Source organism: Vanessa cardui, chromosome 24 (assembly GCF_905220365.1).
Source record: "Vanessa cardui chromosome 24, ilVanCard2.1, whole genome shotgun sequence".
NCBI lineage: Eukaryota > Metazoa > Arthropoda > Insecta > Lepidoptera > Nymphalidae > Vanessa > Vanessa cardui.
The window spans coordinates 7,023,943-7,041,790 of record NC_061146.1 but is presented as its reverse complement, the minus strand read 5'-3'; the positions used below and the strand labels follow the sequence as shown (position 1 = coordinate 7,041,790).

At 36.5% G+C, this 17,848-nt stretch overlaps 1 protein-coding gene across 5 annotated transcripts; it reads left to right on the top strand.

Annotated features, from left to right (window-relative positions):
• The first annotated feature begins 137 nt into the window (after nt 1-137).
• Nucleotides 138-16,247, top strand: LOC124540069 (mediator of RNA polymerase II transcription subunit 25-like). Of its 5 annotated transcripts, XM_047117480.1 has the most exons (15): nt 139-451; nt 711-869; nt 2,979-3,142; nt 3,795-3,949; nt 5,094-5,194; nt 5,717-5,888; nt 6,288-6,455; nt 7,127-7,324; nt 8,317-8,460; nt 8,924-9,002; nt 10,753-10,868; nt 11,066-11,341; nt 11,412-11,528; nt 14,415-14,467; nt 16,123-16,205. In XM_047117480.1, exons 1-14 carry the CDS (start codon nt 330-332, stop codon nt 14,451-14,453), a joined length of 2,010 nt encoding a protein of 669 aa, XP_046973436.1. In that variant the 5' UTR covers nt 139-329; the 3' UTR covers nt 14,454-14,467; nt 16,123-16,205. The 5 variants fall into 5 exon arrangements, 4 of the variants coding, with proteins under 4 accessions (XP_046973435.1, XP_046973433.1, XP_046973434.1 ...); XM_047117479.1 differs by lacking the exon at nt 14,415-14,467 and having other exon boundaries at nt 138-451; nt 10,759-10,868; nt 16,123-16,247; XM_047117477.1 differs by lacking the exon at nt 14,415-14,467 and having other exon boundaries at nt 138-451; nt 16,123-16,247.
• The last annotated feature ends 1,601 nt before the right edge of the window (nt 16,248-17,848 follow it).

The window sequence follows — 17,848 nt, the reverse complement described above, 5'->3', positions numbered from 1 at the left end:
AAAGATTATTTTATTGAACAAAACACAAGGATTGATTAATTTTATTTTCCTTATATTTAGATTTTTTAAATACTAGTATATAAAAGTAAAATACAGTTTTAATTATATTATATGCAATTTATTAGTTTTAAAAAAAATCAAGAAAAGTTTCTAGTCGTAATTTATAGGTATACTTGTCAATAAAACATGTCAATGTCAAAAAATGTCAAACATCGGAGGTGTATGTTGCTTTACCCGTGATGTTGATTGTTTTTTTTTATTATTTAAAACTAATTAAGTAAATATCTATACAATGTCTTAATAATAATGTTAATTTAAGAACCAATACAATGGCCGTAAACGCTCCTGACTCTCCCATACAGGCTGAAGTAATTTTTGTGATAGAAGCTACATCAGCAAACAGCGCGTATATAAGTGAATTAAAAACTAATTATATCGTACCAACACTAGAGTAAGTTAAAATTAAATATCTACATAATAGTTAATACTTCTATTATTCACGTTCACCTCTTTTATGTCACAAGAATTATAATGGGGTATAATTTACAATGTTTACATTACACATAACTATAATAAATGTTGTTAACTTTAAATAATTAGATAGCTATGTACAGATATTCAATGACGTCAAATTATTTGATAGATTTAGTAATTATTTATATTTATAATAAAACAAAAACATTCATTTTAAATTAACATATTCTTATTAGATATTTTCATGGCGGTGCACTTGAGGAAGGTGCGGGTAGCGGGTCAGTCTACGGTATCGTGACATACCTGGCGGCAGACTGCCACCCTGGCCTACCCGTCTCCACATACGGCCCCTTCACCTGCCCACAGACTGTAGTCGAAACAGTTGATAAATTACAGTAAGTATTTTATATTATTACACAATGTTTTGTCATTTCGTAAATTAAAACACTATCTAGATTATTTGAATTAATGAAGACTATATTTGTCAACTGAAAATTGATTGCATCAAACTGGGATACTAAACTATTACTAATGAAAAAGTATTTTCTGTGTTATTCTTTAATGTCATATGTATATTATGTATCATATCTCATCAATGACTCGGCCCTAGATTTCTCTATCAATATACTCGGGAACACTATTTCTCAGATTTTGTATGTCAAATGTAACCATAAAATACAGAGCGTAATAGCTGCTGCAGTTTTGACTTGCTTGTAATCAGGAGCTGAGTAGTTTATGTCTCGGGTACGAGACTTCTTCTATTCAAATTCTTCCACCAGGGTTAAGCTGTTCTCCTCCACTACTACTGGAACTAGGGCGTGGTACCAATATATCTCACCATGTTTAACATCAAGAGCAGCAAAGAATAAGGACTTATTCTTTGGCAATCGGCACAAAGTCTTCCCGTAACTTTCCTTCTTCGTTTTGTATCTGTGAAGTAGTTATGTTAACTTGGCAATTTGAGGTCATTGTCCCGACCCAGTTCGCTGTCACACCTTTATCTGCTGTCCCGGTTTAATGCACGAGAAACAAGATAACCGACCTTCTAGTTCTATATTGATAAGTCATCACTTTTCAGTGGCGTGACGTCCACATGGTCAAAAGTACCCGCCACTTGGATCACGCGTCACGTATCTTGGGATCGGATTCGTCTCCTTGGACATTTAAAGGTGTCCAGGTCAATCTTCCCACGGTCGACCTGTGTTCCTGTTACACGACGGAAACTAAACTAAAACTAATTGCTAAAAAACAACTATCTGTATTAACGTGACGTATACAACTTAATCGAAAACGGTATTTCCCGACAAGAATGAGAGAATTTTAGTTATAAATCATCTCATACTTGGTAGAGAAGGAAGTCATCATCTTTTGAAAGAAATTCAATTACATAAGTATCCACTAATACGCTAAATTGGTTATAGATGTGATGAGAGCCTTATATTTGATCATCTGCAAGAGGGACGTTTGTTAGGAATATGTCGAAATTACACATTTATTGATAACTTTATTGTCGTGGACTAAACCCTGGTATCTATATTAACGAAACGTTATTGCAGGGTTGCCAATGTCTATTCACCTAATTCTCCAAAAACCTTAGCGAAATTCCCCAAATTGGGGAAAAAAAATGTCCCAATTCCCCACACAGAAATAAAGGAAAAAATCATGTTATTGTATGTTTGTTTTTCATTTCCTAACAATAAAATCAAATTTTCGAGGTAAATTTCGTCAAATCAGATTAGTCATGGCTACTGACGACCTTTTTTTTCTTTTTCGTTGAATCAGACTAGTCATGACATACAGACTAATATCTGTATATAGTGTGTTTTTGCTACCATGCCAACTAATAATCGACTACAATTTAAATTTTTGTACTAACTAAAAAACGGGTAAACAAACGTTTTCTCCGATCGTTTTGGTATAAAACGCATAACTATGAATTCCCCTCATTTTCCCCACACCAATCCCCAATCAACTTGCGATTCCCCGCAATTAGGGGAATTCCCCGCACATTGGCAACGCTGCGTTATTGTGCATTTGTTACCAATAGTGTTTGTGTTGCGAGTCCTTTCAAGATCTTTTCCTATAAGTTTTTACGTCTCATACGAAATCAAACGTATTACCTAATTGGTGGGGCTTCTCTCATCAGATATTCTGCCGCCAAACAACAGTATCAGCATTGTTGTGTTCCGGTTTGAAGGGTGAGTGGGCCAGTGTAACTACAGGCACAAGATACATAACATCTTAGTTTTCAAGGTTCGTGGCGCTTTGGCGTCGTAAGGATTAGTTAATATTTCTTACAGCGCTTTCTATGGGTGATGATGACCACTTACTATCGTGGCCCATAATCTCGTCCGCTAAAGTAGTAGCACTAGTAGCAAATTTCGAATAACGCCTCATAGATAATACAAATACCTATAGCGACAAGATCTTAATTGCCTTCTCTTTATATAAAATATTTACACACATTATAAATTTACGTATAATAAAGATTACCATTGTTATAGATTTATAGGAGGTCATGCGGAAAGTCGAGCGTGTGTGACCGAAGCATTAACAGCCGCACTCGCCTGCTTGGAAGAGCTGGGCCGGTCGGATGTACCCCTCCACGTAATACTCCTGTGTTGTTCGCCCCCTTATTCAGCAAATGCGGGGGGGCTGGTTCCACCTGGTAAGTGACTCTTCGTATCTTTAATTTCCTGCCGTTTTTTGGTAGCTTTTTGACCCAAAGTAGATTGTTTTTTTATGTATACTAATAACGTATATATTGATTATATTTATAATGTAATTATTTCAAGCTTAGATACTATATAATACAATATACAACCTATATATATAATATACTATATATAATAATAAACAACCTATTCTATTCGCAATCTTTTCCAGTCAAAGGAGTAAAATTAAACTTTTCACCTATTCCATTCGATTTACTAATAATTCTGCTATATTGTATATCGTTACTTATAAAACAACACTATATTTTTAGAACCAGAAGTAGGAAGTAGGCTAACCTCCAAAACAATTATCTTCAATTTACAGTAACAATCAATCAACAAAAGAAAAATATTTATATTTATATATACAACACAAATAACCATCAACAATCACATTACACCGTAATAATCATAGTCGCGATCTCAATGTGTCAGTCGCAAATCTCCCGCCTTTTTTTAAGGGAAATTGTGTGATTTGACGCAGATGTCGCTTGTTTAATCCAACAATATATATGTATATATCTAATGATGTCACTGAATTCTCTCTTGAAAATATGAAATAAGATCAAATTATAAACAGTAGTAGTATAAGTGTTGTAATTTTAGGAGCCCCCGCCACAGTAGAACAAGCGGCAAGACTAGTCGGGGAGCGCGGCGCGCAGCTTTCGGTAGCGGCGGCCAAGAAGCTACCCGCACTACTGGCGCTGTACGAGCACGCGGGGGGCGAGCTACACGCCGCCCAGCAAAGAAATTATGCCAAGGTAGGTTTCTATTTATCAATAATATTATAAATGTGAAAGTAACTGTTTTACGACCAATTTGATGAAATAGGCTATTTGACAATGCGAAAAATAAATTGTGAATCAATGTAATCAGTGTATGTTATGAGTTTAAAAGTGGTTATTTATTATTAAAAATAATACTTAATTTATTCAAAAATCAATAAATAAAAATGCATATTTTCAAACGTTTGTCACGTGATACAAAACGCTCCAAATTGGCCGGGCTTATGATAAAGTCACTTTCTTGTTAACCTTGCTTTTCTACTATATGTACCACAGATTAAAATACAGCAAAGTGACGTCATTGCAGCGCCATATTGTCCAAGTAGCGTTTTCGCGCGTTATTTAAATATGGAATTTTTAATATGATATTTTTCGGCAAATATGTACTAGAAATAAAAAAAATCTACTTTTACTGGGTTTCATAACCTCTACTAAATAAAATAAAATGGATTTTAAAAACCAGTCAAATAGCCTATTTGGTATGAAACACACTTGGAATCCAAGAAAGGACATGTATACTTTTTTTGCCTGACACATGACAACCAACGGCCTAAAACGTGAGCGAAACCGCGGCTGATTACTAGTTTAACATAAAGAGACACGATTCTTTAAGATGGATGTTATTATTACGAGGCGTTATTCAAAAGCGTCCCAATATAAACGTTACATAGGATTCTACGTTGCATGTATAATGTATGTTTTATATGGGAACGACTTAAAGGCATTGATGCTGATAATATTATTACTCGTTAAATGTTGGAATCCGATTCGTGTAAACTTTAGACAGTTTTACTCATATAATCGAATTAAAAAAATAATTATGTTACAAGTATGTATTTTTACCCTTGAGTCTACCTTATATGTATGACCTAAAACTGAACCCTGTGGGACACCAAATCAAAAATATATGAGTAATGTAAAAATTAATCTTTAACTATAATTTTCCGAAAGAATCTATTCTAAAAACAATATAGTCGACTCTAGTTATAATAAAAAGACTATGAAACTCACTTGAGCTTGTTTGATCATTTTAACTCCGTGATATGAGTAGTCAAATGCCTCATAAAAAAACAAAGTGCTATAATCTTTCCACCTGTAGTTATGAATGTAGTGAATACAGGACCCGCGGCATTTGGTGCTGCTGCGGGGCTACAGTCTCAAGGAGCGCCCCCCCAGCCCCGCGCCTCCCCCCGCGCCCGACGTGCAGCCTGATGTGTATGGGTAAGATTATCATTTTAGCAATTATTACGCCTTTTTTTATCTCGACTAAAGAAATCTTTTAATTTTACCGAACAGAATCTGTAGAGTTTTATTCTAAATGATGTCTTAGATAATGAATGCAATGCCTTTGATGTAACAGAAATAATAAGATTTTAAACTAACATAATTATTTTGATTACTATAATTATTTAATATGGGATATTTACCATGTTTTTTCTTTCGTATTTTTATCTTGTCTAATGTCTCGTGAACAAGACATTCGTGGATATTGTTGAAATATCGAGCTCCACCAAATAAAAATAAATACTTGTAGTAAACCGTTTTAAATACTTATAGGAACAGAAGTAATGTTTACAATTATAAGTTAATTTAATGAATTTGATTTTAACCGTAATTAGTATTACATTTGGTCTAAGGTGACTTATTTATTGATAAGTTGAATATACTACAAAGTTGTAAGAAATTTTATTAAGTTTTATTTTATAGATTTAATACAATACAATGTTTCTTACACTTTTAAAGACAAAACCGCACCGTCGTTCCTCAACCAAGGGTACCACCGGCGCAGTTCCAACGCGCAGCCGTCCCACAAGTCAGGAGTAACTGGCTGGCGCCTCCTCGACAGCCTCCCTACGCGAACTCAGCGCTGCTGACGCAGCTAGCTCAACCCTCAAACCCCCCACCCCCTACGCAGGTAGGTGGTAAGATACTTTATATGATACTAGCCTTTATATCCACTACCATTACATTCAAAGTTAATTCATTATATTTCATTTATTGATATGATATTCTAATCAAAATGTCCCGAAGTAGATTGTTTCATTCCCAAGGTATGCTATGTACAGTCGGGGTAAGAAAAGGTTCGTCACCTTAAGATCTATTTTCGTGTGCTCAGTTTGAGCGATAATCTGCTTTACCGATCGAGAATGGCATATTGCGTCGCAATGATTTGATGTTTAGATTCAAAAGGTAATAAGAATTTTCGACTTGATAAAGGAATTAATTTGAGAACTGGTGAAGGTTTTCTTATAAATCCAACTTTTTTTTGGAACTGGTATAATGTACCAGTCGATCACGTAGAGAATGCTTCCAGGCCAGCATGCAGCGGCTGCAGGGCATCCAGGCGGGCCCGTCGTCGGCGGGCGCGTTCGCGGCGGCGCCCGCGCAGCGCACCTACATCTGGAGCGGCGTGCTCGAGTGGATGGAGAAGGGGAAGACGCCCGGGGACCAGCAGAAAGTCATCAAGCATCTACCATGTCAAGTGAGACTATCCTAGGCTATTAATATCCTATCAACGGGGAAATGCTGCTAGCATTCTTGCCACCATTCCACGCGGTCAAGATTTATACAGTAACTAGTTTTAGTTCATATTTGTATATATATATATTTAAGCATTTAATGTTGTTAATTCTTATGTTAATAAAGACTATGTATATCCTACGCTGGCTTATAGAGATTGCTACGCCCCCCCCCCCCTTTGGAAACATATTAAAGCATGAACAATTTAATGATGTATATAAATTGTTTTTTTTTTAATGGGTGCTATGGATACATTTACGAACAACGATTCTACGAAATATAACTTCCAGAAAAGTATTCCCGCCTTAGACCTGAACTATTAATGGTCATAGACTATATATCCTAACATGATCCGCGAATTCTTATTAAAATTGTATAAGCACTAGCGCGTGAACATGTACAGATGCAGACACAAATGTCACCCAATTGTCACGTCGTAACGTGCGCGCACTTCCATATTCACGGACTCGACAAGAGTGACGAAACAGTCACCGTGACAAAAATTACCAGTGTGCGCTAGTTCAACAACAACTTTCACAACTTTCAGGGTCCAGTGCACACAATAGTTATGAAACTTAAATACCTCCTCTGACAGTGATCCTCAAACTTGTGATAATTTTAATAATTCTTCAGGTATCCGCAAACTCAAAAGATATCGAGCCAGAACTGAAAGTGGACACTTGGCCGAGCAAGCTGTTGATGCAGCTAATGCCGAAACACTTGATCAGCAACATCGGCGGTCAGTACCTGAAGGACAGCAAGTCTGTGCTGTTCCACTTGCAGCAGAACGAAGCGCTGGACGCCCTCACCAAGGTCATGGTTAATGGTTTTGTGAGTATCCAGAAACGGAAATGTCAATTATTCTAACACATTTAAGATTTTACAGGACTTTAAAATATCTTCAAAGGTTTACAATATTTATATAAATAGCTGAGCTGGGATGGCCCAGTGGTTAGAACGCGTGCATCTTAACCGATGATTGCGGGTTCAAACCCAGGCAAGCACCGCTATATATATGTGCTTAATTTGTGTTTATAATTCATCTCGTGCTGGACGGTGAAAGAAAACATCGTGAGGAAACCTGCATGTGTCTAATTTCATCGAAATTCTGCCACATGTGCATTCCACTAACCCACATTGAAACAGCGTGGTGGAATATGTTGCAACCCCTCTCCTTAATGGAAGAGGAGACCTTATCTCAGCAGTGGGAAATTTACAGGCTATTACTATATAAATAGCAAACTAGCAAGCGTTGTTCTGCCTACATATAAAGGCTGATAATTGTCTTTTTCATTGTTCATTGAAAAAATAAAGACTGTATGGTCACTACGTATAGTTTTCTAATTTGGCAAAGAGCTGAAAATGGCCTTTAGCCGTTCCACATGCGTAATGTAAAATCCGGCATTTGTCACAGTTATATTTCTTATCGCATAAAAGGCGTTTGGTTTGATGTTAAAACCTCAAAAGTATATATCCCAAAAATTGGCCAAACCAACAATACAGTTTTATGAAGACCTATATAATTTGTTGATGGAATGTGGCAAGACTCAGAATGAGACAAAGTTACTTTTATGTAATTAAAATGTATGTTTGTTCAATCTTGGATTTTTTCAGAGTATTCTAGCAGATCCTTCGTCAGAATCTGCTAGGATGCTCCTGAAGTTCTACTTAATAACAATTAATATTAAATAATGTAAAACCAGAGGAAAAGGGTACAATGGGACTGACGTACCAGTGTTGGACAAAAGACCCAAAATAAAAAAGTAAAAAAAAAATATACAGTTAAGAGAATATAATGGCTATGTACGATGTTTGTGTTGCAGGCTGGCTGTGTGCACTTTTCACCGATGTCGTCACCCCCCCAGTGTGACATCAAGGTGCTGATCCTGCTGTATACTCCAGACAAGAAGGCCTACCTCGGCTTTATACCCAACAACCAGGCCACGTTCGTCGATAGATTACGGAAGGTAATGTATACAAGTATAATGCGCCTAATTTAAAAATACCATTTAAACACACACATGGAAACACTCACTCGTGCGCACGCATTTGAGTATGTGCGCGTATTTGTCTTTGACGTACACACGCACACAAATACACACGCTTATGCTAACTACACATATATACATGACAATCTTCGTGGTCGAGTAGTGTGTACACCGGTTTTCATACGTACGCCACTCCGAGGTCCCGGGTTCGATTCCCGGCCGAGTCGTTGTAGATTATCATTAGATTTCTATATTGTCTTGGGTCTGGATGTATATGGTGCCATCGTTACTTCTGATTTTCCATAACACAAGTGCTTTAGCTACATACATTGGGATCAGAGTAATGTGTGTGATGTTGTCCAATATTTTTTTAATCTGTTTCCAAGTGTCAACTGTTATAATTGGGGTTCCAATGATGACGTAATGGTTCTGTTCCCTGCAGGTGATCCAGCAGCAGAAGATGAACAAACAGCTGCCGTCGCCCGCCAGCGCCGCGCCCGGCCCGCCCTCCACCATGGCCGGTACGTGACCACCACCATTACTTTGAATCTTTGTGTGTGTTGCTGTCACTCTCCCATTTAACAATAATGATTCCAAACAACAACAACAACAGCCTGTAAATTCCCACTGCTGGGCTAAAGGCCTCCTCTCCCTTTGAGGAGAAGGTTTGGAACATATTCCACCAAGCTGTTCCAATGCAGGTTGGTGGAATACATGTGGCAGAATTTCTATGAAATTTGTCACATGCAGGTTTCCTCACGACGTTTTCCTTCGCCGCTGAGCACGAGGTGAATTATAAAGACAAATTAAGCACATGAATCAGCGGTCTCAAAAAACAAAATGTGTAGTTTTCACCCTACCTAATGTTAGCAAGCAAAATTATAATATATCTTTAAATGGTGACCGTCTTGAAGTAGCTGATACTACGGTGTTTTTAGGAATAGAATTGAATTCCAGACTTCAGTGGACCTCTCATTTATCATCCCTAACAGGAAGACTCAGCTCCGCAACATACGCGGTTAGAAAAGTTAGACAACTAACTGATATTGATACCGCTCGTTTAGTTTATTTTGGTTATTTTCACAGTATTATGTCATATGGCATATTACTTTGGGGTAACGCTGCAGATATTGAATCTGTCTTTATTTTACAAAAGAGAGCAATTCGGTTTATTTATAATCTTGGAGCTAGAGACTCTCTTCGGGATGTTTTTAACAGAGTAGGAATACTTACTGTTGCGTCGCAATATATTTACAACAATATCATGTATATTCACAGTAACATTGATCACTTTGATAAAATCAGTGATAATCAATGTATATGCACTAGAAGTAAGGATAAACTTATAACGCCAAGTTTCCGACTCCGCAAAGTCAATAAATCCTTCTTGGGGCAAGGTATCCGTTTCTATAATAAAATTCCGCAGAAATTTTTAACTTTGCCGTTTAGTAAATTCAAATCGTTTGTAAAAAATACATTGGTAGAAAAAGCATATTATTCGATACAAGATTTTGTAGATGATAAAAAAACGTGGAGTTAATACCTGTTGACTTCCAAGCAGGATACATTAATTGAAATAATTGTATTTAATTAACATGACGTTGTATTTTTTAAATGTTAAAAAAAGAGTAACTACTGAGTTTCTTGCCGGTTCTTCTTGGTAGAATCTACTTTCCGAACCGGTGGTAGCTTCACTTAATTGTAAAATGACGATTCAAAAGTGCTTATAAAAGCCTACTTGAATAAAGTTTATTTTGATTTTGATTATGGTGCTCGACTGGGTTTGAACCCGTAATTATCGGTTAAGATGCACGCGTTCTAACCACTGGGCGATCTCAACTCCATGATTCCAAAATCGAATCGAAAATAACCTATTAAAGATCTATGGTATTACCATTCGACCTCTGTGGTTGAGAAATGTGTACACCGGTTTTCATGGGTACGCCACTCCGAGGTCCCGGGTTCAATTCGAGTCGATATAGAAAGTTTCTATGTTGTCTTCGGTCTGGGTATTTGTAGTACCGTCGTTAGTTCTGATTTTCCATAACACAAGCTACTCACATTGGGATCAGAGTAATATGTGATGTTGTATAAATATTCATCCAATATTCATTTATTATTATTATTCAAAAATCAAGACCTTTAAAGGCTTAGATTAAAGTTATTCGGAATTAGTAAAACTGAAAAAGAAATTCTAATTGAATCAAGCAACTTTGGACATTGGGGATGTCACAGTATTCTCTAAGATATTTTTAAGATGACGTTTCTCAGCTACAGGTCTAGGAGGCGGCATGCAGGCGGGAATGGGAATGGGGGGCGGGGGCCTCGCCGGGGCTCTGTCTTCCGTGCCTTCCATGTCCAACCAGCAAGCTCAGCAACATCAACAGGTAATAGACGAGCTCGTTTGCTGCCCACCTCATTATTTTACCATTACTATTATTGATGGGCTATCCTACAGTCTACAGATCTACACTTTACTAGTAGTCGCCCGCGGCTTTGCTCGCATTTCAGGGCGTTGGTTTTCATGTGTCAGGCAAAAAAGTACCGTATGTCATATATATATATATGTCAATTTTTTTTTCAGGGTATGATGATGGGCGGCGGCATGGGAGGTCAAGTTAATCAAGTCGGCCAAGTCGGACAAGTGGGCCAAGTTGGTCAACTTGGAGGCAAAGGGCCCCGCTCGGCACCCTTAGACGGGCTTGAGGCAGCTCGGCAGCAGAACCTCGAGAAGATCCAACACTTGCAGCAGACCCTGGAGGCGGCGCACCAGCAGGAGGCGCAGTTCAAGTCGCAGATGGACATAATGTCGCACCTGCACGCCGCGCAGCAGCAGGAGCAGCACTACAAGCAGCTCGAGGTCGGTGTGCGCGGTCGGCGGGCGGGCGTCGCCAGTGTCCCGCCGCTCTAACGCCCGTGCCGTGTCGCAGGAGCAGCAGCGCAAGGCGCAGCTGCAGGCGCAGCTGCAGCAGCTGCGCGGCGCCGGCGCGCGCCTCGTGCGCCCGCTGCTGCCCGCCAACCCGGGCCTGAGGCATCTGCTGCAGCAGGTATCCACTCACACGGACACACATACACGCCACACACACAAATGAGTATCTGACTATACCAGGTAACATTAACAACCCGAGCCTGAGGCATCTGCTGCAGCAGGTATCGACTCACACGTGAACTCACACAGACATATAGTACGACACAACTTAGATGTCGCATCGGCAAAATTCGTAAAACCGATCACATCCGAATTGAGTACGCTATCCCAAATTATCAAAATTTATTTGTCATGCGAATATGATCTTTACAGAAACGTAATAACTTGTAATATCATATGACCTAATATATTCGTCAATTTGACGCGTCGATTTAAATACACTAGCTTTCTCTGTCGCGTGAATCTATAGCGACGAATAGCGTCGAATGGCGCGATAGGGAGCTATTTCTATTGGTTGTGTAAATCGGCAGTAATCGGTTTTATTTTCATTCCATTGCATTTTCCGATGCTACATCTAATTTGTGTCGTACTATACATACACGGCACACATACAAATAAATATCTGTCTATACCAGATAACATTAAACAACTTATTTAAAAGTTGTTATGAACCAACACTTTTAATTAACTTGAAATTTAAACGAGCAAACACCAAATATAATTAAATCATACTTAAATATAAGAAGCACAATCACATGTCTGAATGAAACTTAAATGTGATTTTGTATCAACCGGCCCAATTTAAATACCTTTGATAACCTTGTAAGATCATATTACTAACATAAACAAGTAATTTATTCAATTACTCGTTCCAAATTATAATAAACAGATTAATGTTTAAATACATCAAAACATAACAGGCTCCTATATAAATATGTATAAGACATTATAGATATTTTATCCCTAACCAAATATCAATAAAATCAAACTAAACACATCATTTTCATCTTTATAGCCATCGCTTTAGAGGTTATGCTATTACAGTTATGTTAAATCCTTTTACTTTTATTTAATGAAAACCCCACGTAAAGCATGTCAAAACAATACCGATTAAATGCATAAGGATAATTAGTGCTATCCAATGGCAGGAGGACTAAGTATAAACAAATCTTAAATATAAAAATATCAGCTACTAACTCAAATACGAAAGTGTCTTACCTATCCATATGTATGCTTAGATCTTTAAAATTACGTAACGGATTTTGATGCGGTTTTTTTTTTTGTTAGATAAAGTGATTCGTGAGGAAGGTTTTTATATATAATACATGGACTATATAGTAAATAAACTTTGATAATTTAATAAGTTTCTGTACGTCGTAAATAAACAAATTCTGAAGTATATTTAGTATCAACATTGCAGCCGTGTGAAGCCGGGGTGGGTTGCTAGTTCTTCATTATTATGTCTTTATGATTAGTATTTACAATACACAATTTTCTTAATTATTTATTTACATCATCTTTTATTTTGCTACTAAAGTTACTATGTATATAGCTATAACGGCATCCGTGGCATTCAAAAGGCCTTTTTGTTAGATTTCTTTTTTAACAATTCATAAACAATAATGAATATCATTAGATAGATTTCCACCAATGGCATAATTTCAATTCAAGGTCAAATTTGTTTATTTACTCCTTCTGTCATTGGAATCGGCTATAGCCTCTAGTTATAGATCACTTTCACCCGCTCACTAACATTTATTAGACGCTGGTGCTAATTCCATTCTACACGATCTTCTAACTAATTTTACAGGACTTCAAGAGTTGCTATTCTTTTCACCCTCGTGAGAAAGAGATAGCTATATTCACTTCGGTGTGGTTAGAGGGTGTCCACTATTTTTTTATACCTACATACATATATTCAAATTTCTGACTATTGCAAGGGTCTGTCAGGTGCGGTTTCAGTGCCAAAGCCCTTTCTGTATGGTGTGTCTTCACTTATCGTTAGTAGTTTTCTCATTATAAAATATATCGAATTTTCTTCGGGGAACACTTTGATTTTGCCAAGCTGCCTGTTTTTTACTAAGTTAAATTTATTCCAGCAGTACGTCTCGACATTTTGAATATTTGTAAAAGATCAACAACTGTTGCTCTAATTTAGCTCTTCAGGTGTTTATTGAGGCAAAATGCTCGTTGGTAGAACAAAGTTGACAGCTAAATATCATGCGATACGCATTCATTAGTACACGAGTTACTTGTTGCATGAACTAGTGGTTCGATACTTCCCGCGTCAATTTATGTGTCACTGAGCGCACCACATGAGATTTCGATCTTCACTTTTCGCTTATCACTTCACGTGACATTTCGACCTCGTGTTTCTTGTTGTATCACGTGGAGCTTCAAGATCGTCGTGTTCCTAGTCGCATAAAGCGATACTTTATCGATCTTAATATATCGCTCGTCGCGTCACGTTCACGCGCTCCAGTTCGACGTGACACCTCGACACGTCGCTTTTTGCATCACGTGGCGCTTCAAGCTTGACGTGAAACCTCGACTTCGACGTCGCATCACGTGGCGCTTTAAGTTCGACGTGTCACTGGCCGCACCAAGTGATACTTCGATCTTCAAGTGTCGCTCGTCACTTCACGTGGCGCTCGAGTGTCGACGTGTCGCCGGTCGCTTGCCGTGACGCTTCGACCTCGACAAGTCACATCACGTGGCGCTTTAAGTTCGACGTGTCACTGACCGCGCAGTGACACTTCGATCTTGAAATGCCGCTCGTCGCTTCACGTGGCGATCAAATCTTGACGTGTCACTGGTCGCTTCACGTGACACTTCGACCTCGACACGTCGCATCACATGGCGCTTTAAGTTCGACGTGTCAATGACCGCACAGTGACACTTCGATCTTGGAATGCCGCTCGTCGCTTCACGTAACGCTCAAGTCTCGGCGTGTCGCTTGCCGTGACGCTTGACGTCGTGACGTGACGCAGAGTGTGTGTTCTAGCAACAGCAGGCGGCGCGCGGCGCTCGGCCGCACATGTGAGCCGCACCCGCTAAGTAAAGCTTCCTTCCACTAACTATTTTATTTAACCATCTCAGAAAATAGATTCTAATAGTCTCATCTAACTAATGCAATTGTGCTATTTAAATTTAATTATTTATCTAAAATCATTTTTCCAATTAATTTGTAGATATGTCATTTATATTCTGAGATTGTTTCACATTTATTTAAGATCTAGTTTGACACCTCACTCTTCTATAAATAAATAATATGGTAATTGTCATTGCAAATTTGGATGGCGTTAATAGTTATAGAGTTTGTTGTGAAACTGATCCTATTAAACTTATACAAGGGGCGTTCAAAAAAAACTTGGTTCTTGACTAAAACATATTAATCAATAGGAAAACAGCTTACATCCATAATCGAAGTTTATTTTTACATAATATTGAAATATTTTTGTTAATTTAACTCATTATGATTTGGAGTTGTGTGAGTGAGAAATTGTTTTACCCTGGAGAAAAAAGAAGATTTTGAAAGGGTTTAAGACAATGACAGTTTAAACTATAGTTTATTACAATTAAACGATGTCTAAAAATAAATTTGTTAAAGGACAAAGCTATTTTTATTTACTTCTGTTGCCATTGAAATCAACTTATAATGAAGACCTACTCATATTACGAAGATAACTCAACTACGTATTTTATGAACGCTCTCTTCTTACTTAGACATTATAAATAAGAATCTCTTGTCTGCTTAATAATACATACTAAAACTCAATAGAGCTTAAAGCAATTTTTATTTGCTAATTAATAGACAACACTGCCCCTAGTGCATTCTCAAATCACAAAATTTTTATTAAATATTTGAACGGACAGTTTCCGCTTTGCATGATAATCATTCATCTTCACCTTCCTTAAAACTTTGTAACTAACCGATCATTAAAAATAATAAAAAAAACCCATTAACGACACAAGTTGATCACATTTCTTTATTAAATTGTGATTTTTTTTGTACCTGTTGATAGTGATGGAAAAAATAAGTCGTTATGGATAAAAATAATGTAATTAATTTATTTCATTCATTCAGATCCGGTCAGTTGGTCGGGCTTGATTTAATAACAAACATCCATCCATATAAAATTTTGAATTTTTAGTATTAGTAAGATTACAAATACAATACCTTTGCCTATAAATTTTGTTGACGATGTGATTGTTTAAACAATGCTGTCTCGTTCTTTCGGATGTCAAATCAATGATTTCAGAAAGAGAGAAAACAGTGTTTGAACAAACACCCGCTGGCAACTTTTATAGGTATATTATAGTACCACACAACTTAAATATTGCATCGGCAAAGTTCGTAAAACCGATCACATCCGAATTAAATACACTCGCAAAAATCAATATTTATTTCTTTTGCGAATATGATCTTTACACAAACGCAATAACTTGTAATATCAAATGATCTAATATATTCGTCCAGTCGATTAACATGCACTCGCTTTTTCCGGTTGAACTGACACGAGAATCTATAGCGACGAACAGCGTCGAATGGCGCGATAGAGAGCTATTTCAATTGGTTGTGTAAATCGGCAGTAATCGGTTTCATTGAATTTGCCGATGCTACATCTAAGTTGTGTCGTGCTATAGGCAAATATGGCGCGTAAAATGTCAGGCGCCATCTTGTCTGTGCAGTAAATGATATCTATGTTTAGCAGCCGCAATACCGACCGGGTGGAGGAGCCGTCCGGCCGAACACTCAACCTCAACAATTTGACGATGTGTCAAACTACAACGATTTTCTATAAAAAATAAAAAAATATATAAAACCTTAAAATGCCTTTTATTCCTTTTTTAAAAATATTATAATTTGTATGAAAAAAGTACCTTCTAAAATAGGTATATTTTAAAAAGTACCGTGCCTGTGATGTTCGCAAAAACCGTTTGTAGTATAAATAAAATGAATGCAGGGAAAATGAAAAAAAAGATACAATATATTTATATGTGGAAAAAAATATATTTCCTTACAATAAAAATGTCAATTAAGTATGCCGAGAATACAGAATTGTAACATAATTTCTAGCACCTATTTAATAACTAAATAAATATATATGTATCAAAATGTACAGCAAAATATATAGTACATATATTTGACACGTTCAAATGTAACTTACACACAGACATATGGCAATATATCTTGGCTGTTTAGTGTTCAACCAATGCTTTATACTAGCAGAAAAGATAATTTAGAATTTTTTTTTAACAATTATACACAATAGTTACAGATTTTGTTTGTAGTACATAATTAATATTCATCAATTGTATATAAATTAAGCAATATAATATTTTAAGCGGCATATATTATTTTGTTCTATTAAGACATTAATTCATTGTATCATAAATTACTTATAATTTGCTCACAGAGAAACATCAAATCAGATGTTTATATATGGACCAAAAATAAATGGAAAATTCACATACATAAATTAAATCATACATTTTAAGAACAGTACTATGTAATCGGTATGTTTTTCCATAAACAATTGTTTCAATTCTTTCATATGTAATCTTTTTCGTACATTTTGATCTGAAAATTGCTTTTTTTTTCCTATCAGACAGTGATCACTTTATTAATTTTTCATTTAATCGATTTGACTAAAATTATTTTCGACAAAAATTGAACCGTATTGTTCGAAGTGTTTAGACTATTTTTAACATTTTTAATACAAATAAATAGAAGCAACAACGACTTACAGAAATCGCTTACCGCATTCATAACTATCATAAGCAAGGTCTAAGCCAGTTGGCCATAAAAAATACTACCAATATTTAATAAATTTTTTAAAAATGAATCTTTTAAGTAATATTTTCTGTTAACTATTGCTGAAACGCCGTATTCATTAATCTGCCGATCATCTTATCAAACCCTTAGCCATTTGAACTAAACATAGACTATGAATTCTTAAGAACTTAAACTTGAAATCACTTATAAGAGACAAATCATTTTTTTTAATGGGACACATGTTTATTTACTTCCTATCTATGAACTCAATTTTAATTTACACATGTGACCTTCAATGGTTTTCTGTAAGAACTCACTTCGAATCTGACCCGCCATACTCAAAATGTATGATATTACGATGCGTGAAACATTTAGATGTAATACTTGTATTTCACACTTTCTGACATCTCACTTTCGTGTTCTGCGGTGACTTTCGAATATTTTCTTACAGAATAGCTCTAGTTAAGTAAACAAAACACAATTTGGAGCCGAGCTTATCATAACTCTTTGAGTATTTAATGATGATTGTCAGTAACTATATTGAAAGTTTAAACGCATCTAATGAGAATTTTGTTTAAATATAAACTATTTTATTATTAATTTGTTAATCAATAGCAACATTAACAGCCTTACTTATAAATATTTAACGGGTGAGTAGA

Coding starts and splice junctions, on each gene's coding strand:
- LOC124540069 (XM_047117477.1), top strand. CDS start 330: ATGGCCGTAAACGCTCCTGACTCTCCCATACAGGCTGAAGTAATTTTT. Junction 452..710: donor TATATCGTACCAACACTAGA/GTAAGTTAAAAT, acceptor TATTCTTATTAG/ATATTTTCATGGCGGTGCAC. Junction 11,529..16,122: donor TGAGGCATCTGCTGCAGCAG/GTATCCACTCAC, acceptor ATCTATGTTTAG/CAGCCGCAATACCGACCGGG.